Here is a 27,331-nt window from a genome sequence, read left to right on the forward strand (position 1 = left end):
ACAAGTCCACTTTAATATGACCTGCCAGTTTCCATTTTGTTATTTTATCATACTCATATATACATAAATATTATACAGAGCAGTATTTAAAGTGCATTCAGCCATAACATCCGTCTTAAAGCAGAATATTGATCTGCACTCTATGGATGCTGGGAATTCTAGTGCAGCCACAATAATAATACATAATGTGTGTGAGGTGAGATTGGTGCATGTAGTAGTGCAAAGGCATGTGGGTGTTAGAGCAGGAATGAGGAAAAACCTCTTGCTATCTAATCTGTAGTTTCCAATGTCATGTGCTCGAGAAAATTAAGGAACTTGTTTCCTGCTGTGTTATCTGTTTACAAGAACAAGCGAGAAGTGAGAATTCCCCTTGAGAAAGGCTAAAAGCCGAAACGTCGGGGCGATTCTCCTCTCCGGGCAGGTGTATCCGCTTTCTTTATCATATTGCTGTTTGACCATATTTTGAGTGGTATGTACATTTGAATTTTTGTGATATTTTCTGGCATGTTTTGGCCCTGTCTTATGCATGTATTTCTTTTTAAATATATAAATATATGACTATTCAAATACCACTTGGTCTATCTACTTATTTGGAGTGCAGGCCCTTTTAGCTAACATAATACAAGAACAAGCGATCCAGCACTATTGTAAGGGAGGCGGATGGCTAAAATGTGTTTATGGAAGCCACTCATTAAAGGACAAGGAAAGGTACCGAAGCAGTTTATTGTCAATAGATTAGCCACAATAGTGCAAGCTATAACACTATTTATTCTGTAGAATGCTTTACCATACCTGAGTAAACCGCTCTAGAAGCTCTTTGTTTGTTTAGGATAGCAGCTGCCATATTCACTTGGTGTGACATCACATCCGGCCTGAGTTTACCTGCTCAGTCATAGCTCTGGGCTCAGATTACAGCAGGGAGGGAAGGCGGGAGGGGGAGAGGAGCAAACTGAGCGTGCTCAAGCCCTAGCACTGGAGGTTCATGCTGAAAACAGGAAGTCTGATACAGAAGCCCATGTATGCACAATAGAAGGGAAGAAATGCTGTGTTTCTTTTGACTGAGGATGCAGAGCAGTATTACTTGGAGGGTTTACTGGTGTATTTATATAGACCTTACTGATAAAGCTTACTTACTTTTAGCCTTTCTTTCTCCTTTAACCAAAGTTAGACCTGGGAAAGTGCCGCTCTCCTGCTCTATCTACTATCACTTGTCCTACATACATACAAGCCTCCATTCTTTCTACCCTAAACTACTTCTCCGTAGGGCCTAACTGTAAAGTGCCATGGGCACTCTTAAAAACAAATCTGGCCTCCATTCTACAGGCATGGGATCCAGAAAACTCAAAGTTATGGAAAGGCCATCTCCCATAGATTGCATTTTATCAAAATAATCCAATTTTTTTACAATAAAACAGGATCTTGTACTTGAGCCAAACTAAGATATAATTAATCCTTATTGGAAGCAAAACCAGCCTATTGATGTTTATATTATTTTCTAGTAAACTTAAGGTATGAAGATCCAATTTATGTAAAGAGCCATAATCCAGAAAACCCCAGGTCCCAAGCATTCTGGATAACACGTCCCATGCCTGTAGTTGAAACCACAAACAGAAATTGTTGCTACAATATAATAACTGAACATAACATATGGGTTCCTATTCTTTGGTTTTACTGTACAGAACTGATATAATAAGGTTAATATCAAAGATAGAGCCATATGTTGTGACACTGAATATGTATTTGAAAGGATACCAGCAGCCTTCCAGTTATCACTGACCAGTCAGGTATTATAAGTGATAATATCCCTATCTTGCTTGATAAATCAATAAATAAATGCACATGAAAAATCCAACGCAGGGGAGTGCTTGTGTGCAAGAGCCCTAAGTGTGAGAGTTTTGTGGCTTTTTGTGTCAGAAAGGAAGATGGGGAAGTTATTCATTTTTTAGGAAATAGTGGAAGCATTAAAATAGCATTTTAAGAAGTGGTTCTTAAATGCCTTAAATGTAAATGTTCTTACTTACACGCCATTGCATTACTTTACACAGCATAATACAACATACTAATGTACTAACAATGTACTCACTGTAAATGCTAAGTAGTAATTCCCCATGTATTTAGACTGTTTTTATTATTCACTAGAGGAACTTGAAAATGTTTCAACTTGAGAATTGCGTAAGAATTTGGGTTTAAAACAATACAAAGGTCCCCAAATTTACAATTTTTCTATTTAATTATTTTCTTATGTCCCAGGGAAGTTTACTATCTAGAGCCCCTATCACTAGGGTCAAGTTCTTTAGAAGCTATTTAACCTACCTGTATGGTTTTGGAGTCTTGGAGTCTGGGAGGAAACATACCCAGAAATTCAACTACTTACAGATAGTGGTATGGTTGGAATTAAACTCAGGATCCCAATGCTGCAAGGTAGCAGTAATGACTATTGAGCCACCATTTTGCTTCTTCCTTTTTACAGGTTCCTGTGATAGATATCAAAATGCTTCTACATCTGGCAGCACTGGTAAGCTTCATTCTAGGAGCCACATCTCTGCCATTCAGCAACTCAGAAGAAACAGGAAAGCACTGGGTGGTCCTTGTGGCAGGTTCCAATGGCTGGTACAACTACCGACATCAGGTAATATTAAAACCATTATATGTAGGTTGATGCATTGGTTAATATGTGCTGCCAACTGCAGAAAAACATACATAATGAGTTAGTGAGCTTGCTTCCCACAGGTCAAACACTTATAAGAAATATTCTGAGTACTGAGTATGGATGCACCAGATTTTCAGATTTGGATGAATGCTGAATCCAAACCCTAGTTTGCTCTTGCAGGGATTCTGTCATGACTTTTATGATGTCGTTTTTATTTCTAAATTACACTGTTTACACTGCAAATAATTCACTCTGCAATATAAAATTTCATTCCTGAACCAGCAAGTGTATTTTTTTAGTTGTAATATAGGTGTGTAGGCAGCCATCTCAGGTCATTTTGCCTGGTCATGTGCTTTCAGAAAGAGCCAGCACTTTAGGAGAGAAATGCTTTCTGGCAGTCTGTTGTTTCTCCTACTTAATGTAACTGAATGTGTCTCAGTGGGACCTGGATTTTACTATTGAGTGCTGTTCTTACATCTACCAGGGAGCTGTTATCTTGTGCCAGTGAGCAGTTATCTGGTTACCTTCCCATTGTTCAGCTGGGTTGGTGGGGATGGGGTGATATCACTCCAACCTGCAGCACAGCAGTAAAGAGTGACTGAAGTTTATCAAAGCACTAGTCACATGACTGGGGCAGTTGGGAAACTTACAATATGTCTAGCCCCATGTCAGATGTTAAGATTAAACATAAAAAAATTCTGCTGGAGCAGCACTATTCACTCTCTGTTTATGACATTGTATGTTGTCATAAAATGTTTGGAGTCTGTAGTGGATGGATGTACATAAGAAAGCAAAATTGCATTTATATGTACAAAGGCACATCTGCAGAGATTTGTACATACAGTTAACTATGCTAAATATACTGAAATAAATGAATCCCATTGGCAGCAGTTTGTGCCCTTGGGTTCTAGTAAGTTTAGTGGTGACGTGGCACTCACTCTGGGGCTCTGTATGTTTGCTGGTGCATAGTTTAGTACATTAGAGCTTAAACAGTAATTAAGCTGCATCATAAGAGGCCTTTCAAACCAAAGTGAAGTACTTTTACTGACCTATTAGCAATAGTCATTTAAATGTCACAATGTGTTTGATCAGCCAGAAGATTGTGTAATTTAGGTCCTAAAGAGAGACTCCCAAAAGTGTCACTTATCAAACATGGAATTTGCCTACTAATAAGAACCAATGTGACTTACTGGTCTGTGTTTTTTTTCTCTCTGCATGTTTTTGTTATTCTTATAGTAAGGATAGAATTCTACGTCCTCTAGAAATGTGTGCATTTCTCACTAATGGAAGGAAGCCTGTGATAACTAGGAGTGGTGTTTTTTAGCTAGGAAAGGACATGTTTATAAGAAGCAGAATTTAAGGCAGTGATCCCCAACCAGTAGCTTGTGAGTAACATGTTGCTCTCCAACCCCTTGGATGTTGCTTCCAGTGGCCTTAAAGCAGGTGATTATTATTGAATTCCTGGCTTAGAGGCAAGTTTTGGTTGTATAAAAACCAGGTGTCCTGCCAAATAGAGCCACAATTTAGGTTGAAAAGCCACATAGGGGCTACCAAATGGCCAATCATAGCACTTATTTGGCACCCCAAGAACATTTTTCATGCTTGTGTTGCTCCCCAACTCTTTTTACTTTTGAATGTTGCTCACGGGTTAAAAAGGTTGGGGATCCCTGATTTAGAGGCATTAAAAGTACATTTGTTATTAAATGGCAACGATGTAGAGATGCTTTGTTAGGGCTTTAGGCTGTTACATTTGAATATTACATATGCATGAAGAAAATGCATTAATTTTGACCATTGTCCAGCTCTGGTGCTGCAGATGGTCATTAATTTAGGAGGGAAAATGGGATGTCTAGTACCATGTAATACTGATGGTCTGATGAATGGTGGTTAATCATTGGTTCATCCAGTAAGCAGCCAGGATATAATAATAATTATTTTAAATAGTTATTATTTAATTACATTAAAACTGAGGAGCAGCTGAATCCTGACTGTGATGCCCAAGTGTAAAAGGGATGGTTGCAGTCGGCCCACCCCCCTCCGGAAACAATCTTCTTGGCGGATATGCGGGTGTGCTAACTGCAGGTTAGCCCTAAAGGGGTGCAAGACCTAGTGCAAATGCACCCCTTGCCTCCGCGGTAGTTCCACCACTTGTTGCCGTATGGGTTTGAATCTTGAGTAGTAAAGGACAAAGTACAGTTGCAGAAGAATCCAAGGCAGTGAGTGAGCTTTGACTGGACAGTGTCACAGTGAGATTTTAAGATTATAATCACTGGAAGTCTGACCAATTGATCAACCTGTGGGAATTTTAAGTACCGTTTCCTCTTCTTTATGGGTTTGGCCCAGAAACTGAAGATCAGCCGGCAAACCACTGGCTTCTTTTGAGTCATTTCGAACCTTTCAGGAAGTGCTTACAGTGGCAGAAATAATTCAGATGATTTTGGAGGACGTGTGTCACATGGGAAATATTCTTATAGTTCTCTCTTTGTTAAAGGAACAGTAACGTCAAAAAATGAAAGTGTTTTAAAGTAATGAAAATATAATGAAGTGTTATCCTGCACTGGTAAAATTGATGTGTTTGCTTCAGAAACACTACTATAGTTTATATAAATAAGCTGCTGTTTAGCAATGGGGGCAGCCATTCAAAGGAGAAAAGGCTCAGGTTACACAGCAGGTAGCATATAAGGTCTGTCTGTCGAATGGTGTTATCTGTTATCCATTAGTTAACTTGTGCCATGTAGCCGTTTTTCAATTTCTGCCATTACTACACAGCAGCTTGTTTATATGAACTATAGTAGTGTTTCTGAAGCAAACAGATCAGTTTTACCAGTGCAGGGCAACACTACATTATATTTTCATTACTTTAAAACACTTTCATTTTTTGGTGTTACTGTTCCTTTAACTATAACATCAGTAAATTTAGATACACTGAGATGGCCTATGTACTACAAATGTTTCTCCTGCATCCAACACAAACCAACACTGTTGTAGTAAAAATATCAGTTTATACTTTATGATAAATCTACTCCGTGTCGGACTGGGACACCAGGGGTCCACCCAAAAATCTTAGACCAGGGGCCCACCAAAAGACCTTAGATCAGGGGCCCACTGTCCGTACTATTATAATTCCTCTCCTCACACAACCTCTATTCTGCTAGTCTCTTTTCTTTACATGCTATAATCTATTATTCAATCTATTTAGTCACTTTGTTCTCATAGAAATAGGTAATGGCCATGAAATATGACAAATGTTTAGAAGCAGGAGGGCCCACTGGGAGTTTTCCTGGTATCTCTGTGGGCCAGTCCGACACTGGATATACTGGAAATGTCTGCAAGCTAATAGTATGTTTCATTCCCAGGCAGATGTGTGCCATGCCTATCAAATAATCAAGAAGAACGGCATCCCTGATGAGCAAATTGTCGTCATGATGTATGATGATATTGCCAATAATGAGGAGTAAGTAGTATCACTGTGTGAGGGAACTATCCTTCTCCATGGCTGAAAATAGAAATTCATTTACTGGAATTGGGAGGCAGTGTCCAGCAATGCACGCCCATTATTTAGTAAGAAGGCTGACTAATGAAATTAATGTTCAACCCTTCTGTGTCATGTGTTTTCTGGCTTTCGCCCCCATAATTATTTCTTTTAGTTGAGATGCAGGTTGAAATATCCTTGTATAGGTTTGCAGATAAAACAAAGATGTCCCTAGATTCCCTCTATAATGTATATCCTTCTCACTTTCAGAAATCCTACCAAAGGAATCATTATCAACCGGCCCAATGGTACTGATGTGTACGCCGGAGTCTTGAAGGATTATATTGGAGATGTAAGTGTTCCAAGCAAGTCCACCTTTATTATGTTTTGAAGAATAACTTGCTAAGAAACAATTTAATTGTTATATCCCCTTAAAAAACAGCGCTATCTGCTATCATCCATCATCTACCACTGTATCTTGTTAAATATATCCAATTATTTTTTATGCACTTATTAGTGCACATTTACTAAATATCTCATTGATTTTTATTTGCAAATGTTTAAAATAGTGAGTTATTTCCTTTGCTGAATGGATGAGATGTCTGAATGCTGCAGTGAATCTTAGAATCAAAGCAAAATTGTACAGCTGCAAGGAATAATCTGCAAAGACAAAAGCCAAAATGCAAATTAAATGTTGGTTTCTCATCACTACACACTGTATTCTGTTTCCTGTCTGATGATGTTTCCCTATAAAAGTTGCAAAATCTTCTTTTAAAATAAAAGCAAATTTGAAATAGTGGCGATAAGCGCCTATTTGCTTTTCTGCATCGATTCTTATGTACATGAAAAACTTTTAGTAACAGGAGGTTGGTTTTGGCGACAGTATTTAATATGGGTTTGTATAAATAGAACTGATTCCAGTGATCAGCTAAGGGCAGAGACACACGTGGAGATTCGGGGAGATTAATCGCCTCGCGACAAATTGCCTCTTCTTCGGGTGACTAATCTCCCCGTCGGCTAAAATCTAAATCGGCAGCGGGATGGCACTCAGAACACTTCGTTTTCCAAAGTCGCCCGAAGTTTCCTCGTGAGGCAACTTCAGGTGACTTCGGAAAACGAAGCGATCCGAGTGCCATCCCGCCAGCGATTTAGATTCTAGGCAACGGGGAGGCAGTTCGGGGAGATTAGTCGCCCGAAGAAGAGGAGATTTGTCGGCGGGCAATTAAATATCCCGGAATCTTCTCGTCTGTCTCTGCCCTAAAGGTAGGACAGTGTAAGATTAGAACAGATTTTAATTGTGCTATTCTGGAGCATTCTTTCATCTCTAGTGATATATCTTTGTATAAATGATGCCACGGCATTTAGCACTTAAACCACTAGTAATGTCAAAATATACTAGTGTGTCTGTTGATTTAGCACCTACAAGAGGCAGAAAAAGCCTCTTCTATACTCCGCTACAGAGAGAGACAAAATGGCATTCACCCTTTTTATCTTTCATTGTATTCTACCGAGTTTATCTGTTATTCGCTATGTAAACCTGTGCCTTTTTGTCCTATTGACTTGCCCGATGAATTTGGCCGGATTGAATGGCTGCCCCCATGGCTACACAGAATCTTATATTAACTGTTGCAGTGTTTATGAATCAAACATAATCTTTAATAACAACTCATTAAATTTAACGCATATAAAACGCTTTTATTATTTGGTGTTACTGTTCTTTTATATAAATGGTCTTTCTTTTTTATTCTAAATATCTTGGGGTTTCCCTCCGCCAATCTTTTTTTGTTGTTGTTTATTTTGGTCCTAGGATGTCACTCCTAAAAATTTTCTGGCTGTCCTGAGCGGTGATTCTGAAGCTGTCAAGGGGAAGGGATCAGGGAAAGTAATCCGCAGGTTAGTTCTTATGGTTATTCGAGCCCCAAATGGGGTTTCCTGGCTTCCAATTGTCTGGCAGTGTGTAGGTGTTAATTGGTTTGTAGTTGACTTTTTGTTGATCTCAGTAGGGGAACTTTATGTCTGTGTGTCTGGTGACTGATTTGTTACATATAAACCACCTGCATTGTTAACCACAATAAAATGTATTTTACCCTTTGTCTTCTTTCAGCGGCCCCAATGATCACGTGTTTGTATACTTTACTGACCATGGAGCACCAGGCCTGCTGGCCTTTCCTAATGATGATGTAAGTGGAAGCCCTTTAGCCTTAAAGGAAAACTATACCCCCCAAACAATGTAGGTCTCTATTAAAAGATACTGAGTAAAACAGCTCATGTGTAAAACCCTGCTTCATGTAAACGAACCATTATAATAATAATATACTTTTCTAGTAGTATGTGCCATTGGGTAATCATAAATAGAAAATTGCCATTTTAAAAAATATGGGCCGCCCCCTGATCTGTTGCTTAAGTATTCATTTAGGGGATATAGTTTTCCTTTAAGTTTACTGTGGCTGGGCTGTTTTATTCTTATTGGATTTTTACAGAAATCAACAATTTTTTCACTAAATCAAGTATGCATAAAAATCATTTTTACATATACAGGGGGCATAACTTCTCTGCCCTCTGGCAAAAAATATATCTGGGTCCCCCTTTACCCCTTGTAGTACTCACTTGTATTTGTAGCACTCACATCAACCAGTAGTGCCCCACTGGCATCTGTTGCTCTTATTGTTACACAACTAGGCATATAAGATAGAGTCCTGCACATAACCAGTTTCCCGCACCCGCAACTGCCTTATCCACAACCCGACCCGCAACCCTCCGACCACCATCAAACAGGAAGTGATGTTGCTGCAAACCGGGAGTGACATCATCAAAAGTGGGCGGGACAGTTTTGTAAAACTTTAAAAGGAGTACAATATAGACAATAGTACAAAACATGAGAAATTTAGATGAGACCCTCAACTTGACCCGCATCTATACCTGAAAATCCTCCCCTCGTGCCCGCTTTTTTTGCGGGTAACCCAACCTGCTGCAGGACTCTAATATAAGAGAGCAATAATGGCTTTCTCCTTAACAGATGAAGAGCCATAATTGTCAGGTACCACCAACTATAAGCTTCTTTTGCTCTTGAAAAAGTAGCTGGTTAAAGCAGAACAACAGTAATGTAGTTCTGTTATGTGTGTATATTTGTAATAATGTGTAATGTATTTATCAAGCTGTCATAGAAGAACTCAATGTTCCAAAAACATGAGTCTACTACCTTTATTCTATATGCAGCAGTCAGGCACGGTTGTTATTTTTGAAAGTGTGGTCCTACTGTTTCTGCATCTCTAATACATTTCTGTCCTTACTTTCAGCTGCATGTCATGGAACTGAATAAGACCATACAGCATATGTATGAGAACAAGAAGTACAAAAAGGTAACTAACTTAAAGGGATTGCACACCTTCCAAATACTTTTTTCAGTTCAGATGTTTTCAGACTCTTTGCCATAAGTAAAGACTTTTTTCAATTGCTTTCCATCTTTTATTTTTTACCGTTCTCCAAAAATCCAGGAGTATTCTGAACTGTTACATTTCTCAGCAGTATCTGTGGAACATTAGCAACTATTTTATCAATTCTAACAGCTGCTTTTAATGAAACTGATGGAGTCTGCTCAGCAGGGACAAAGATAACAATTGTATCAACTAAATGTATCAATTTAAAACAGTTAAGGTAAGGGCACACCTGACGATTTCAGGGAGATTTCGTTGCCTGGCGACTAATCGCCTCTTTGGGGCGACTAATCCCCAAGAACGCCTTCCCTCTGTCTTGTGCCCGCTATAATGAAAAAAGTGTTTGAAGGTTAAAAAAACCCCTTTAATTGATTGAATTTGAACCAGCTACAAAGACTGTATAAGACACTTATGTAAATACTGATAGCATTTAGCCTATAAATACACATATATTACACTAGTAAAATAAATATTTTTGTTAAGGCCACATTAATACAGATTTTGTACCACTTGATTTCTTATTCAAGTGTGCATCTTTTGACCTGCCCCCACCCCAGCCATGACTGGATTTGCCAAAATAGTCCCTGGTGGAGTAGCACCACCTGTTCAGTACATACTGTATATTGTACAGTTGGCTATCCTGTACCGTATATACTCGAGTATAAGCCGAGTTTTTCAGCCCCCAAAATATGCTGAAAAACTCTACCTCTGTTTATACTCGGGTCAAGCGCATAAACGGTCGCGGGCGTCTAAGAATAGTCGCCGGCACCCAAGAATAGTCGCCGGCGTCCAAGAATAGTTGCCAACGTCCAAGAATAGTCTCCAAGAATATTCGCCGGCGTCCAAGAATGGTCGCCGGCATCCAAAAACAAGACGCCGGCACCTCCAATGGGACCAGAAACCCTAAATTTTTCGATTGAAACTTACCAGAAGCTGCTGCATTTCTCACCCTAGGCTTATACTCAAGTCAATAAGCTTTCCTAGTTTTTGGAGGTAAAATTAGGTACCTCGGCTTATACTCGGGATGGCTTATACTCGAGTATATACTGTAAGTTCTTGGAAAACACATATGCTGAGATTGTTGATTTGCACAGAGATCAACCGGATATTGACCGTGCACATAACTGGACAAATCAATGAGCTTTCACTGCATTTCTCATGTCATCATACATATACAGACGCAGAAAAATGAAGCAGAAGCTGGTAGCCTTATGTTGAATGGTACTAATCCCTCCCAAATAGTCCTTGTTGGTGTCCAGGGTTTGCCATAAAAACAAATATTTCAGAACAGTCTTGATACTGGGACAAACTATCTAGGGCTGCACTAATGAGGCACAAATAAAGTGATTAATTAAGTCAGCTGTTATATTCATCTTATTTGCTTCAGATGGTGTTTTACATTGAGGCCTGTGAGTCTGGCTCCATGATGAACCACCTGCCCAATAATATTAATGGTAAGTGAGAAACTAATATACAGTAACCTCTTGCATCTGCAGTCCCCTCAGACCATATTAGGCTTTGTATTAAACGAGTTTCATATGAAAGCAGATGGAAATTTGGTCCAAGAACTTGTACCTCCTGGAAAGTACATAGAGGCAGAAAGAAAACATAAGTGTAAAATGTAAACACCAGCTGCAGAGGTAAGAGGAAATGCAGATATGAAACAAAGCCCATATCATATGACTGATAAATAATGCTACTTTCTGTGAAGATTCAGCTTGTGACAGTCAGTGGTTTGTTTATACGTCATGAACCCATCTGTCTCTGTATCACCCATCTGGTGAGAGACACTTCTGCTTTATCGACACTTAGGGCAGAGACACGCTGCTATTTCTGGACATTAGTGGTGCAAATGCTTTATCAGCAAAGGGGTATGACAATTTTTTTCCCAAAACCTGGTGAAATATGAAACGAAGGGCAGAGATACACACTGCTATTTCGGGTCGCCCAGTGACATATCGCTTTTTCATCGGGTGACTAATTTCCCCAAAAAGCCTTCCCGCCGGCTAGAATCTAAATCGCCGGCGGGATGGCACTCGGATACCTTTGGCTTTCCAAAGTCACCCGAAGTTTCCCCGTGTGGCAACTTTGGACGACTTTTGGAAAATTAAGCGTTCCGAGTGCCTCCCCGCTGGCAGTTCAGGGAGATTAGTTGCCCGAATAAGAATCAATATGTCACTGGGTGACTAATCTCCCGAAATAGCAGTGTGTGTCTCTGCCCTTAGTTTCATATTTCACCAGTTTTTGGAAAAAAAATAGTGATACCCCTTTGCTGATAAAGCTGTTACACCAACATGATTCTAGGACAGGGGTCAGCAACCTTTACTATCAAAAGAGCCAATTTGCCCCTCTCCCACCAAAGAAAAATAGTCTGGAGCTGCAAAACATAACACAGCTTATAAACTTTTTTAACCTTTTTTTAATTTTAACTGTTACAAAAACAGAATACAACAAACAGAAGTGCATTGTGTATATGCAGGGCTACTTTGAAATAAATTAAACACTGAACAGCCCTATTAAATGCTAGTGTTCTCATCTGTTTAATGTGACTTCTGTTTCTGAAGCTCAATGCTGATCGTCTCTCTCTTGTCTTGAGTGTGTGACCGTGGTAAGGACCATGATGAATCATCTTGCTGCGGCTCAGTCTTGCCACTCCTGGGACGTCTATACAGCCCTCGCACCTGCTGGCAGCTTCTTGAGTGTGCTTACCGCGGTCGCACACTCAAGAAGCCACCAGCAGGTGCGAGGGCTGTAAATACGACCTGACAGGCAAAGCCGCAAGACTGAGCCGCAGCAAGCAGGATGAAGAGCCGCAGGTTCCCTACCACTGTTCTAGGACCTCATCCACCCCTGTGAGAAGGGAAAGTATTTCTGTTAGGGTTGGGCAGAGTATAATAAGCCTTGTTCCTGACCCTCTGGAGAACAGGTGACTAACTAAAAAAGTCAAAAAGGGTCAAATCTGCTGCCAGCCAAAAACGAAAAGAATTACCCTAAAGGGTAGAAAGGATATTTGTATGTCAGGAATTCATTATGCAGTTAGTGTAGAGGTGTTTGGAACACTTAAAATGACTTATCACTGTGCTATACCATCCCACTAGTCTTCCTCCCAATTGTTGCTCATAGGTTATAGTTTTATTAGACAGAGAATTTTGCTCAATTGCCCTTGATGTATGTAGTGCACATTAACCTTCCAGATGAGATATTCAAGCAGTTACTGGATTATCAATATGGGCATGCTTCTTGGTGAGATGGTGTGGAAATTGTTATTTGGGGGAATTGACTTTATATAAATATAAAAAGATTTAGGGGCAAGGTCAAGTTGAATTTTGTAATGAAAAAAACTCGAATTTCAAGCTATTTTTTGTGTACTTCGACTAGGGAATAGTCCAAATTCGAATATCAAAATTTTATACTGTCTCTTTAAAAATTCGACTTCTACCATTCGCCATCTAAAACCTGTCAAATTGCTGTTTTAGCCTATGGGGGACCTCCTAGAACCCATATGGAGTCAATTGATGGACTTTGAAAAGTCAATTTTTTTTCGGGAAAAACGTTAACTCAAATTCAATCGAATGCGATATTCCTTCCATTCGAATTGGGCTGAATACGGACCTATTCGAATGAAAACTGACCTATTCGACCCAAAAAAAACTTTGACTTAATTTCAGTTGGTCTTTCTGAATTCAAATTTCGACGTTTTTTTTCAATTCGAAATTCGACCCTTGATAAATATGCCCCTAAGTGTAAGTATAGAAGCTCTTTTTAATGCTTTTGCAACTGATAATGTGTTTTTAATGTCATGATATTGGAATATTTTCACTGCTAACATCATCAACCTAAGCGCCTGCTGCTGTATAATACAGGCAAAAGCTGATATTACTGAAACAGATGATTCACTGCTTTGTTCTCTCGCTCCTCTCACATCAATAGAACTGATCAGGAAAGAATCTGGAGATGTTTCCAGTATCAGTAAAATAAGCTTTTATCAGTAAGGGGGCTTAGACTACACAATCATGATATCAGCATGAGGAGCATTTTACATTGTTATGGGATGGTACATATCCCCAATAAGCACCTAGGCCTACACCTGTCGTGATTTCTGAGAATTGTAGAACATTTTGACGGCTGGTTTTATCCATACAGTATACGCAACCACAGCTGCCAACTCCCATGAGTCATCCTACGCTTGTTACTATGACGACAAACGAGACACTTACCTGGGAGATCTGTACAGTGTCAGCTGGATGGAAGACTCTGATATGGTGAGTTTAGACAAACATAGAGTGATTTCTGAGCGTGCCCTTTAGTGCTTTGCACTGACTGTCAGATGAAAAATCCTCCTGCTACACAATACCCTGCACCTCTGAATGAGCCTATCTGCCTCCTCTTGCTCTTCCTTCACTAATACAGCAAATAAAATGACATTTAGATTAATTGCAGCTTTTGGGCTGTGGAGCTGAGACATAAACCTTTCCACTCCAACTCCTCAGTTATGTGGTACCTCCTACTCAGGGCCGGATTTGTATCTGCGGCGACCCCAAGGCCACGTGGTCCTAACGCCCGCCATCCGAGGCTTAGTGGTCCTAGCGCCCACGGTCCGCGCGCACCCCCTACACGAGGACAAAACGCATCAGTTAACAGTGCTCCTCCAGCAGAATTCTGCACTGAAATCCATTTCTCAAAAGAGCAAACAGATTTTTTTTACATTACATTTTGAAATCTGACATGAGGCTAGACATATTGTCAATTTCCCAGCTGCCCCTGGTCATGTGACTTGTGCTCTGATAAACTTCAGTCACTCTTTACTGCTGTACTGCAAGTTGGAGTGATATCACCCCCTCCCTTTTTCCCCCCAGCAGCCAAACAAAAGAACAATGGGAAGGTAACCAGATAGCAGCTCCCTAACACAAGATAACAACTGCCTGGTAGATCTAAGAACAACACTCAATAATAAAAACCCATGTCCCACTGAGACACATTCAGTTACATTGAGAAGGAAAAACAGCAGCCTGCCAGAAAGCATTTCTCTCCTAAAGTGCAGGCACAAGTCACATGACCAGGGGCAGCTGGAAAATTGACAAAATGTCTAGCCCCATGTCAGATTTCAAAATTGAATATAAAAAAATCTGTTTGCTCTTTTGAGAAATGGATTTCAGTGCAGAATTCTGCTGGAGTAGCACTATTAACTGATGCGTTTTGAAAAAAAACATGTTTTCCCATGACAGGATCCCTTTAAGTACACACTATAAAAGACATTTTATCACTGCCAAAGCTCAAAACTTATAAACCACCTCCTTTAGTATTTCTAAATCAAAGTTAAACTTTATAAACCAAAAAACATTTGGAAAACCTACAACAACGTATATATTAATTGGACTGTAGAATACAATCCAAAATGAACTAAAGGAATGTTCTTAGAAATAGAATTGCTTCTGCCATATTCTCCTTCACAGAAGCTGATTTGATTATTTTAGTGCTTCTATTTAAAGTTTTTAGGAGTCGGAGTTGGTACATTTTTGGCAACTCCGAGTCCACATACCCAAAATTGATTCCGACTCTGACTCCACAGCTCTGCTTTTAGGTAACCAACTCATCTGCTTTATTTATAGGAGGATTTGAACAAAGAAACACTACACAAACAATTTGTTCTGGTGAAGCAGCACACAAACACTAGCCATGTCATGCAGTTTGGAAACAGGGTGAGTTCCCCTCTGTACATTCTGTATTTTGTCTGTCTAATGTCTGTCTTCAGAAATACAGTATCTAGGACCCTTGTAATTACACCAGTTTCATCAATATGCCATATTTGCACTTCTAGCATAAATAGGGGTCTATTTATCAAAGAGTGAAGTTAGAGATCGCCACAGTCCACTAGAATGAAATACCGCCTCTCTCCATTCATTTCTATGGGATTTTTAAAGGCGTACACTGTACATTAAATGGTGAACTTTCCCTTTCACCTTTTCACTTTGATAAATTCGAATTGGAGTCGTTTGGTGGACTTTTGGTGAAGAAATACGAATCAAATTCGATCGAATTCGATTAGAATTTGCAGCTCGGTTCTATTCACCTGATTTTACTAAATTCGATTATTTTTTTTTTTTTTAATGAATTTCGATTGGTCGTTTTTTTTTCGGAATTTAGAGTTTTTAGAAACTCCCATAAACTCAAAATTCGACCCTTGATAAATCTGCCCCTTAGGGGGTTATTTACTAAACTCCGAATGCAAAAATCATGAAAATGTTGTGATTTTTTTCTAATAAAATCTGACTTTTAAAAACAAATTTTTCGGAATTTATTAAACCCCAAGGATGGAAAAGTCTGAATCTGAAAATCCGGCATCCCAAGTGATTTTTTGATGTGAGCTGGGTTTCGTGCAGTAGCCAGAAATTTTCTAGTGAAAATTGTGAAAAAATCTTGAAAATTGGATGAAAAAGTCCAAAAAATTTGTGAAAATCTGTTTTTTCCCCCCGCAAAGCAAATTTTTGGGAAAATGTAATAATAAATAAGCGTAAAAAACCCAAGCTGATTTGATCGGAATTTGTAGAAAATATTGAGATAAATTCGGACTTTGATAGATAACCCCCAAAGTGTATGCTGCTCTAGTTTTTATAAGTGAAATTGCAGAGAAAGCGAGTGTTACTGCAGGGAAAAGTAGTAGTAGTTAGTCCACATGAGCAGATTCGGGGAGATTAGTCGCCGTCTTCTTCAGGGCGACAATCTACCTGAGCTGCCTTCCCCCTGCCATCCACCGGATAGAATGAAAATCGACTGCGGCAATTCACACGCAGCGCTTCTTTTTCCCGAAGTTGCCCGAAGTTTCCTTGTGAGGCGACTTCGGAAAACGAAGCGCCGCATGTGCATTCCCCCAGGCGATTTCCATTTTAGCTGGCGGAGGGCAGAGGGAAGGCAGTTCGGGGAGATTGTCGCCCCGAAGAAGAGGCATTTGTCGCTGGGGCGACTAATCTCCCCGAATCTGCTCGTGTGGCCTGACCCTTAGATGTTTCTCATGATTTGTTCTTTTGCTTCTCCCCAGACATTATCACAGATGAAAGTGAATCAGTTCCAGGGCAATGGAGAGATCACTTCCCCGCCAATGTATCTAGAGCCTGTAAAACACATGGACTTGACTCCCAGCCCTGATGTGCCACTAGCAATCCTAAAAAGAAAACTGATGGCCACAAATGATATTGTGCAGGCCAGAGCTATTGTGAGAGAGATGAAGGCACACCAAGAGGTAAGAACAGTCTTTAAATATGAAGCCATTTCCAAGGCTTGAGGTTTTTTATTTTTTTGGGGGGGTTGGGGAGAGGTGGCATAGAGAAATTCATATTTAACTTTAATAGACTGGTTATTCACATTGTGCTGTTATATTCTAGAATACTAACCCCCATATGTAATAAAAAACACTAAGCAGTGACCCATAGCAACCAATAAAATGTTTGCTTTTAAACAGGTGACCAGTAAAAGCTACCTGCTGATTGGTTGCTATGGGTTACTGCTCTTAGGCAAATTTAGTGCCTTTTATTACATAATCCCCTAAATGCTTTTAATATACTCTGCTTAGCTAGTGTCCTTTCACAGCAGTCTATTGTCCTTGTGCCTCTAGGCCCGGGCAGTGATCCCCAACCAGAAGCTCGTGAGCAACATATTGCTCTCCGACCCCTTGGATGTTGCTCGCAGAGGCTACTAAATGGCCAATCACTAGGGTTGCACCAAATCCAGGATTCGGTTCGGGATTCGGCCTTTTTTAGCAGGATTCAGCCGCAAATAAGGGGCGGGTAGGGAAATTGCGTGACTTTTTGTCACAAAACAAGGAAGTAAAAAATGTTTTCCCCTTCCCACCTCTAATTTGCATATGCAAATTAAGATACGGTCCGGCATTTGGCCGAATCTTTTGCGAAAAAAGTGGATTCGGTGCATCCCTACCAATCACAGCCCTTATTTTGCACCCCAAGAACATTGTTTGCTCCCCAAATCCTTTTACTTCTGAATGTTGCTCACGGATTCAAAAGGTTGGGGGTCCCTGCTCTAGGCTCATCTGCACATCCCTTGTATTTCAGGCAAAGCAACTGATAAAAGAGTCTATGAGGAAAATCGTAAACACGGTGACTGAATCGGATGAGCTCACAGAAGAGATACTGACGGACCAGATTTTCATCAATGACATGCAGTGTTATAGGGACGCAGCTGAACATTTCAAAAGACAGTGCTTTAACTGGCACAACCCTCTGGTAAGGGACTAGAAAAGGACTAGTAGAAATCCTTTGTAATGAACGAAGAGAGATCCGCCTACTAAAGCAATAATGGCATTCACAAATTATAAGATATACAGTGTGGTTAATGTTATCTAGTGATGTGCAGCCTAGGCCGATACCCGTGGGATCCGGATGTGCCCGCAGGTCAGCGGGTTTGGCCGACCTCACTTCCCCATTTGTGGATTGGGGGTGGTTCTGGGCTGAGGTCTTCTGCCCGCGACCTTACACTGCCGGCTTCTGTTTCTGGTTTTATAGATGCGCCTGCTCGCCCTGCCCCTTTTGTGACATCATCGGCGGGGCGGGTTGGCGTGGGTCTATAAAAGGAAGGGGGAAGTGGGGCACGGGCAGCCGTGGATTGAGGAAGGTCTGGTGCAGAAAACTCAACCTGCACATTACTAATGTTATCATATACTACTACATAACATGAAAAGGAATTTTTACAGTTACATTACGGAATTCTTTCCCTGAAGTCTTGTACTGGCAGATACATCAGACAGCTTTACATGGTACAGGCTTCCAGTAATGAACTTGCTGTCTTGGAGTGGGAACGTGTATTGTATTCTGCTGCACATAGTATATTGGCTATTGCTTTATTCATCAACACTGGGAAGATTTGCACCTCAGCAGTAACTAGGGTTGCCCCCCGGCTGGTATTTTACCGGCCTAGCCGGTAAAACACCTGCCGGGGCCGGTCTTACAAATTTACCGGCAATGTAGCTGCCGGTATATTTATAATACCCCTAACAAAAGCCCTTGGCCTGCCCCCAATCCGATCAAAACTTGCCTTTTCTCCACCTTCTGGCCATCGCGCTCCATGGCTCCACCCCTTTTTCATCACGGCCCACCCCTTTTATTCCCGCCCCCACCACCGGCCGGTGGAAATTTTATGAAAAGGTGGCAACCCATAGTAACCAATCAAATTGTTTGCTTTACTGTTCTACCTACAGCTCGGTGAAGAAAAGCACATTGATTGCTGATTGGCTGGTATGGGTTACTGGTTACCCAGGTTTGAATTTGTTTCCAGTGATGAGTTTCTCAGTTTCTAATTTGTTTTGTTTTTTGTGACTTACCAGTGATGAGTTTCTCAGTTTCTAATTCTTAATTTCCCTTAATTCTATATTTCTTATTGCTACCTAACAAATGTATGGATCGGAAAACATAAGGAGTTGCTTGGAATGATTTCACTCTTAGTTATTTATCCAATTTTTGAATGTACATTTGAATGTACTCACTACTGGAATTGGAGGTTATTTATGGAAAAATTAGAACGTCTTATATTCGATCGAATGGGAACGACCTGAAAATCTGGTTTGCATTTGAATCGGATATAATCAAAACTCGAATCGAATTTCCCCCCTGAAAAAACCTCAAAATCTCAGGAAGGCTATTCACATCTTCAAATGGGTCAACGGACCTCTGCCATTGATTTTTAAATGAATTCAGCAGGTTTTAGGTGGCGAATATTTGAAGTGCGGTCGAGGCGTGATAAATCTCATTCGAATTTGCATTCGAGTTGGTACTTTTAAATTCTAATTTTGACACAAGATTAGAAAATTAGAATTTACCATTTGAACCCTGATAAATCTGTCCCTAGGTCTTAGGGGGTTATTTATCAATATTTTGTCTCTATATTTTCTGGAAAAAACTCCAACCATATCCGCATGGGTTTTTTTGCCTTATTTATTAATTACACTTTATTTATTAATACACTTTCCTGAAAATTTTGTTTGCGGGGAAAAAAACCCAAAAAGATTGTGAAAAATACGAATCGTGTGATTTTTCCGGATTTTTACCCGAAACCCTGAAATCTTCGGATTATTGCACATAACCCAGTGCAGATCAAAAAATCTTGGGAACTACTCCCATTGACTTATATGCAACCTTGGCTGCTCCGGATTTTCAGATTCAGACTTTTTCAATCCTCGGGGTATAATAAATTTCGAAAAATTTGTGGGTTTTTTCTCACTAAAAATTCCGATTTTATACTAAAAAAAACACAAATTTTTCGGGTTTTTGGCATTCAGAGTTTAGTAAATAACCCCCTAAGAGTGGGCGTCAATATATACATCTACACCTTGTGCTTTGGAGTATCACCATTTGTTTTGTGTTTTTATATCATTGCAGAATGAATATGCTCTGAGACATCTCTATGCTCTGGTCAATCTGTGTGAGTCTGGATATCCCTTAGAAAGGTAATACTGTGTAATGTTCTGTGATATGTTCTGTGATATGTTCTGTGATATAGGATGCATATACCGGTACAAGGCGCATCATTTAGGATTTATGGTATTCACAGAGATCTTTTCTTTATATATGAACTTGCCTTAGCTGATTTCTCACAAACAGGCAACGTATGATCCCACCTTGACAAAACCCAGAAACGTATAATCTACAGGACTGGTGCAGGTATGGGACCTGTTATCCAGAATGCTCGGGACCTGGGGTCTTCCGGATCAGGGATCTTTCGTAATTTGGATTTTCATACCTTAAAGGAAAACTATACCCCCAAAATGAACACTTAAGCAACAGATAGTTTATATCAAATTGAATGACATATTAAAGAATCTTACCAAACTGGAATATATATTTATATAAATATTGCCCTTTTACATCTCTTGCCTTGAACCACCATTTGTGCAGCCTCAGAGATCACCTGACCAGAAATACTACAACACTAAGGGGCCGATTCACTAACTTCGAGAAGGTAAAAAAACTTCGAATTTCGAAGTTTTTTTTTGGCTGCTTCGACCATCGAATGGGCTACTTCGACCTTTGACTACGACTTCGAATCAAACTAATCGTTCTACTATTCGACCATTCGATAGTCGAAGTACTGTCTCTTTAAAAAAAACTTCGACCCCATAGTTCGCCATCTAAAAGGTACCGAAGTCAATGTTAGCCTATGGGGAAGGTCCCCATAGGCTTGGCTAACTTTTTTTGATCGAAGGATATTCCTTCGATCGTTGGATTAAAATCCTTCGAATCGTTCGATTCGAAGGATTTCATTGTTCGATCGAAGGAATTATCCTTCAATTGTTCGATCGAACTATCTGCGCTAAATCCTTCGACTTCGATATTCGAAGTCGAAGGATTTTAATTCCTAGTCGAATATCGAGGGTTAATTAACCCTCAATATTCGACCCATAGTGAATCGGCCCCTAACTTTAACAGGAAGAAGTGAGGAAGACAGAACTCTGTCTGTTAATTGGCTCATGTGACCTTACATGTGGTTTGTATGTGTGCACAGTGAATCGTACGATCTCAGGGGGCTGCCCTTATTTTTTAAAATGGCAATTTTCTATTTAGGATTACCCAATGGCACATACTACGAAAAAAGTATATTATTATGATAATGGTTCATTTACATGAAGGAGGGTTTTACACATGAGCTGTTTTACTCAGTTTCTTTTAATATAGACCTACATTGTTTGGGGGGTATAGTTTTCCTTTAAGTCTACAAGAAAATCATGTAAACATTAAATAAACCCAACAGACTGGTTTTGCTTCCAATAAGGATTAATTATGTCTTAAGGTGGCCATAGACTCAAAAGATTCGCTCGTTTTGCAACATCGCCAAATGAGCGGATCTTTCCCCGATATGCCACTAACGGCATGACTATATCGGGGGTAATTCGTACGTTCGGTCGAACGATCGAATTACGATACGCCAGGGGGCTCCGACGGGTCAGTCGGTTAAAAATCAAACCTTCCCGATCAATATCGTGGCCAGATATCGATCGGGAAGACCCGTCGGAAGCCCCCATACACGGGCAATAAACGACCGATATCTTTATCTGCCCGTGTATGGCCACCTTTAGTTTGGAACAAGTACAAGCTACTGTTTTATTATTACTACAGACAAAATTGAAATCGTTTTTATTTGAATAAAACGGAGTCTATGGCCTTTCCATTATTCTGAGCTTTCTGGAAAATGGGTTTCCGGATAACAGATCCCATATCTGTAGTGCTAAATGAATGTTTATGCTGTTTTTCTGTTTTAAATTTAATAGTGTTTTGTACAGCTGCCAAAATAAATGCTGACATTTTATCTGGCAGAATATCAATTTTTAAAGCCCCAGTGTAACTTTTTGTACATTTTCGGTAGTGCTGCTAACCAACAGCTCTCTGCCATATAATGCAAAGTCTGACAAACACTTTACATTTCTGCCTCCCTTCTCCTTTTTCTGGTGCAGAACATGCTTCACGCTCAGTGTACAGGTTGTTGCACGTTTGCACCATTATCCTTCACCCCAGGTCGGTGCATTGGGACTGCACTTTGCCCTAGACCCTCATTTTAATCAGTTGGAAAAGCTCTTTCTTTATTGATATTATGAATACACTGCCTATTTAGGAGTATTTTAGCCCAGTCCATACTCATCGAACCCACTGTAAATCATAGACCCACAGGTGGAACCTCTTGCACCCACAGCTCAGGTCAATTGCAGATATTGCACACACACAGGTATTCTACGGGTATTCTGAAAAAGTGCTGATAAACAGAAATATTTGATAAAAATTTGATACACTTATCAAAGAGTGACGTTAGAGATCGCCACAGTCTTCTAGAGTGAAATTCCACCACTCTCCATTCATTTCTATGGGATTTTTATAAGACTATTTATCAATGGGTGAAAGTGAAAGTTCATCCAATGTAGAGAAGCGGAATTTCACTCTAGTGGACTGTGGCGATCTCTAACTTCACTTTTTGATAAATATATGACAAAAGTTTCTTAATGAAATGCAATTAAAGGAGAACTAAACCCTAAAGTTTAAAAAACCCTACATAGACCCCCCCTCCCCTCCTGCCTAACTGTTACCCCAGGCAAATGCCCCTAATAGTTTACTTACCCTTCGGTGCAGATTCAGGCATCGGAGTTCACGGGCGCCATCTTCAGCCGTTTCGATAATCTTCGGAAAGAGACCGGCGCTTTGGCAATTTGCGTGAGTTTCGCCACATGCGCAGTTGTCGCAGAACAGAAAATTGCTCCAACTGCGCATGCGCCACCACGCCGGTCTCATTCCAAAGAGAAGAAGATGGCTGCCATGAACTCTGAATCTGCACCAAGGGGTAAGTAAAGAGTTAGGGGCATTTGCCCGGGGGAACACTTAGGCTGGGGGAGGAGGGAGGGGGGTCTATGTAGGGTAGGGAGGAAGGAGTTTTTTAATGTTATGGTTGAATTCTAGGGATGCACTGAATCCACTATTTTGGATTCGGCCAAACCCTCGAATCCTTTGTGAAGGATTCAGCCGAATACTGAACCGAATCCGAACCCTAATTGCATATGCCAATTAGGGGTGGGAAGGGGAAAAAATTTGTCTTCCTTGTTTTGTGACAAAAAGTCACATGATTTCCCTCCCCACCCTAATTTGCATATGCAAATTCGGATTGGCCAGGCTGAAGGATTCGGCCGAATCCTGCTGAAAAAGGCAGAATCCTGGATTCGGTGCATCCCTATTGAATTCTCCTTTAAAGGGGAAGGAAACCTAGTTGGCGCAAAAACCCTCCCCCCCCCTCCCGTGTGTTGGCCACCCTCCCTCCTCCCCCCTGGCCTACCCGTCCCGCTGGGCAAATGCCCCTAACTTGTTACTTACCCTTCTGCGCAGGTCCAGTACAGGGAGTTCACAGGCACCATCTTCTTCCACGCGATCTTCTTCCTGCTTCGTGACTTTTGGCGCATGCGCAGTAGATCCGCACCGGCGAAATGCTCCTACTGCGCATGCGCCAAAACGCCGGTCAAAGCAGGAAGAAGATCGCGTGGAAGAAGATGGCGCCTGTGAACTCTGTGGACAGGACCTGCGCAGAAGGGTAAGTAACAAGTTAGGGGCATTTGCCCAGCGGGACGGGTAGGCCAGGGGGGAGGAGGGAGGGTGTTTTGGGCTACACACGGGAGGGGGGAGGGTTTTTGCGCCAACTAGATTTCCTTCCCCTTTAAGTACCAGTAGAGTTTGCCTTTGATCTTCTAGTGCAGATTCCCAGCATCCTTAGCTCCCAATGCAACAGGAAACGCATTTGCCTTATCTTAACAATGGTGGTTTAGCGCAGTGGCATACGCTGCTACTAGGGGGAATTAGTAGCCCATTGATAAATTGCCTCTTCTTCGGACGACTAATCTCCCCTAAATGCCTTCCCGCCGGCTACAATGTAAATCACCAGCGAGATGGCACACGGATCGCTTCCTCGTAAGGGCGACTTTGGGTGTCTTCGGAAAACGAAGCATTCTGAGTGCCATCTCGCCGGCGATTTACATTGTACCCGCAGGAAGGCATTTAGGGGAGATTAGTCGCCCGAAGAAGAGGCAATTTGAGGCGACTGATCCTCCCTAGTAGCAGCGTGTGCCACTGCCCTTATTAGTACAGTGCATTCTTTGTTACTTACCTATAACCATATTTCCTATATTCCTGTAGACTTCGCAATGCAATGGATAAAGTTTGTAACAGCTGGAACTGAATTTACTTACCTGCAAAAATCATCTTACCAAGGAGTCTGAGTCTGACCCAACCGCTAAACTTCATCTGCTGCCACCAATCCACGCTATACAACCTGACAGATCTGCCTTAGCCCTGCTTTTATAGGGTCACCTCAGACTTTCTAACATTGAACTCAAATCTACAGATTACACTACCGCTAATTTTACTATCCCAGGACTGAGAAGAATATAAGAAAAGTAGCAATATACGTGTGGGAGATGGATGTGATCAAAGACGCTATCCAAAGATCAGAGCTAAATGTTTTAAATGGTCATTTGTTATAGGGAGATCTAGGGGGGAAAGCCATTCTGCTGCTTTACTACTAAACACGAAAATTCGCCAGCGTGACGTCATTTTGCCACTTCGCCGATTTACTAACGGGTGCCGGCGTAAATTCGCTTGCGAAGTGGACTTACTCTAGCGCTACTTTGCACCCTTACGCCAGGCAAAGTTGCGCTCTGGCGAAGGGACATAACTACGCTAATTCACTAAGTTGCGGATTTTCGTAAACGTTACCTCTTGCGCCAGACTTGACTTCGCCACCTCAGACCAGGCGAAGTGCAATAGAGTAGATAGGAATTGCTCCAAAAAAAAGTTGAAGTCCCAAAAAACGCTGGCGTCTTTTACTTTTTTAAGGGTGATAGGCTGAAAAAGAGCGACATTTTTTTTAGGGTACCCTCCTTCCCCCCTACATTTGATAACATATGGCACCTAAACTATACAGTGGGCTCATGTATAGGGCATTAGAATACATTTATTAGGGTTCCCTGGCCTGCTGCATATACGGCCATTGTATTTTAACCGCAAATTTCCGATCGCTAGCGTTAATATGAACCGTGATGGTAACATCGCTAGCACAACTTCGCAAACGATCGGTAACTTTTGCGCAAATTCGGATCTTCGTGAATTTGCGCAGCCCTGGCAAAGTGCGGCGAAGCCAACGCCGGCGCAGCTTCGAAGGTAAGTAAATTTGCCCCATGGAGTTTCCAAAAAGCTCGGATCTTCTAGTAGTGATCATTGTTCTTGGGTAATGGGACATCAAGTTTTAGATTGTAGCATGATTTTAGCTTTTTTTTTTCTTTTTTTGTTACATTTTTTAGTATGTTTTTTTTAATCAGTTGTTTTATAGCTGCTTTCCATCCTGTCTGTTCATTGAGAAACTATAATGTGAAATGACTGTGCCTAGTCACATACCGTATATACTCGAGTATAAGCCGAGTTTTTCAGCCCCCAAAATATGCTGAAAAACTCTACCTCGGCTTATACTCGGGTCAAGCGCAAAAACGGTCGCGGGCGCCTAAGAATAGTCGCCGGTGTCCAAGAATAGTCTCCAAGAATATTCGCCGGCGTTCCAAGAATAGTCTCGAAGAATATTCACCGGCATCCAAAAACGAGATGCCGGCACCTCCAATGGGAGCAGAAACCCTCAATTTTTTGATTGAAACTTACCAGAAGCTGCTGCATTTCTCACCCTAGGCTTATACTCAAGTCAATAAGCTTTTCCCAGTTTTTGGAGGTAAAATTAGGTACCTCGGGACGGCTTATACTCGAGTATATACGGTACATCAAGCACCTGTGCTACATACCTGCATTACATTCTGCAGGCTCAGGGCACTACTGAATATCACTTACACTTCATTCAGACTAATGTCATGGGGTTGGGGACGAGCAGGTGGAATTAAGATTATTATGACTAAATGCTGAACTTATTGATTCGTTTTATTACCTTGCAAACCTATTTAAAATGAAAATGTGTAGGAAGGAATTAAATATTTTACGATGACCAAAAGCTTCTTGTCTGTAAATTATTTTTCACTTAAACAGCTGCTAAGACTGAAAATACCCTGTGTGCTCATACATTCATGGACACATTTGTAAAGGGTATAATATGCTTTACATGTAGGTGGTGGGAAATAAATGGCATAGTTATAAAGCTTCACAGCTATACATGCAATCATTACACCGCTTTATAAATACACCCCTTAGGGGCAGATTTAGCAAAGGTCGAGGTGAGTTTTCGAAAGAAAAAAATTTAAATTTTGAGCTATTTTTTGTCGCTCGATTTGAATTTAAAAAACAAATTCGAAATTTATCATGTACTGTCCCTTTAAAAATTCAACTTCAACCATTCGCCATCTAAAACCTGCCGAATTGCTGTTTTAGCCTATGGGGGACCTCCTACAACCAATTTGGAGTCATTTGGTGGACTTTGAAAAATCAATTGGATTAGATCAAATTCATTATTCCTTTGATTTGTATGATTCGAATACGGACCTATTTGATTGAAAACGGACCTATTCGACCAAAAACAAAACTTCGACTTAATTTCGGTTGGTCTTTTTGAATTCAAATTTCGAAGTTTTTTCAAATCGAAATGCGACCCTTGATATATATGCCCCTTAATGTTTACTTGGCTAGCTTATAGTTGTGCTTGAAAGCTTGCGAACTCCTTAAAGGAGAAGTCAAACTGTACGAGAAAAAAACCCTCCCCCCCCCGGGCAAATGCCCCTAACTTGTTACTTACCCCTCCTTCCAGGTCCTCTGCTGCAGAGTTCACGGACGCCATCTTCTCCCGTGCGCAATGTTATTTAGCGCATGCGCAGTACGAGGCATTTACTGGTAAGGATCTTCTGCACATGTGCCGAAAGTCACAAAGTTTACGATATTTTTTTCGGAAACTTCGTGACTTTCGGCGCATGCGCAGAAGATCTTTACCAGTAAATGCCTTGTACTGCGCATACGCTAAATAACGCTGCGCATGGGAGAAGATGGCGTCCGTGAACTCTGCAGCAGAGGCAAAAAAAATATCGGAAACTTTGTGACTTTTGGGAGCATGCGCAGTTGGAGGCAATTGCCGGCACGGAGCTACTGCGCCCGAAAGTCACAAAGTCTCCGATGTTTTTTTCGTAAACTTTGTGACTTTCGGTGCATGCGCAGAAGATCCTTACCAGTAAATGCCTCGTACTGCGCATGCGCCGAAAAACGCTGGTCAAAGCAGGAAGAAGAGCTCTCGGGAGAAGATGGTGCCCATGAACTGGGCAGCAGAGGA

At 40.9% G+C, this 27,331-nt stretch overlaps 1 protein-coding gene across 1 annotated transcript in view; it reads left to right on the plus strand.

Moving 5' to 3' along the window:
• The window catches only part of lgmn.S (legumain S homeolog), a 27,315-nt gene extending 1,244 nt beyond the window's left edge, over positions 1 to 26,071 (plus strand). Inside the window, exons 2-14 of the mRNA XM_018232415.2 lie at positions 2,471 to 2,629; positions 6,007 to 6,104; positions 6,393 to 6,474; positions 7,930 to 8,015; positions 8,227 to 8,302; positions 9,419 to 9,481; positions 10,944 to 11,010; positions 13,700 to 13,818; positions 15,166 to 15,255; positions 16,593 to 16,793; positions 17,620 to 17,790; positions 19,939 to 20,006; positions 24,220 to 26,071. Coding sequence (XP_018087904.1) covers positions 2,492 to 2,629; positions 6,007 to 6,104; positions 6,393 to 6,474; positions 7,930 to 8,015; positions 8,227 to 8,302; positions 9,419 to 9,481; positions 10,944 to 11,010; positions 13,700 to 13,818; positions 15,166 to 15,255; positions 16,593 to 16,793; positions 17,620 to 17,790; positions 19,939 to 20,006; positions 24,220 to 24,262 — 1,302 coding nt within the window. The 5' untranslated portion in view covers positions 2,471 to 2,491 and the 3' untranslated portion in view covers positions 24,263 to 26,071. The remainder of the gene's footprint in view (positions 1 to 2,470; positions 2,630 to 6,006; positions 6,105 to 6,392; positions 6,475 to 7,929; positions 8,016 to 8,226; positions 8,303 to 9,418; positions 9,482 to 10,943; positions 11,011 to 13,699; positions 13,819 to 15,165; positions 15,256 to 16,592; positions 16,794 to 17,619; positions 17,791 to 19,938; positions 20,007 to 24,219) is intronic.
• Positions 26,072 to 27,331: the final 1,260 nt, after the last annotated feature.

This window comes from Xenopus laevis, chromosome 8S (genome assembly GCF_017654675.1).
Source record: "Xenopus laevis strain J_2021 chromosome 8S, Xenopus_laevis_v10.1, whole genome shotgun sequence".
Lineage (NCBI taxonomy): Eukaryota > Metazoa > Chordata > Amphibia > Anura > Pipidae > Xenopus > Xenopus laevis.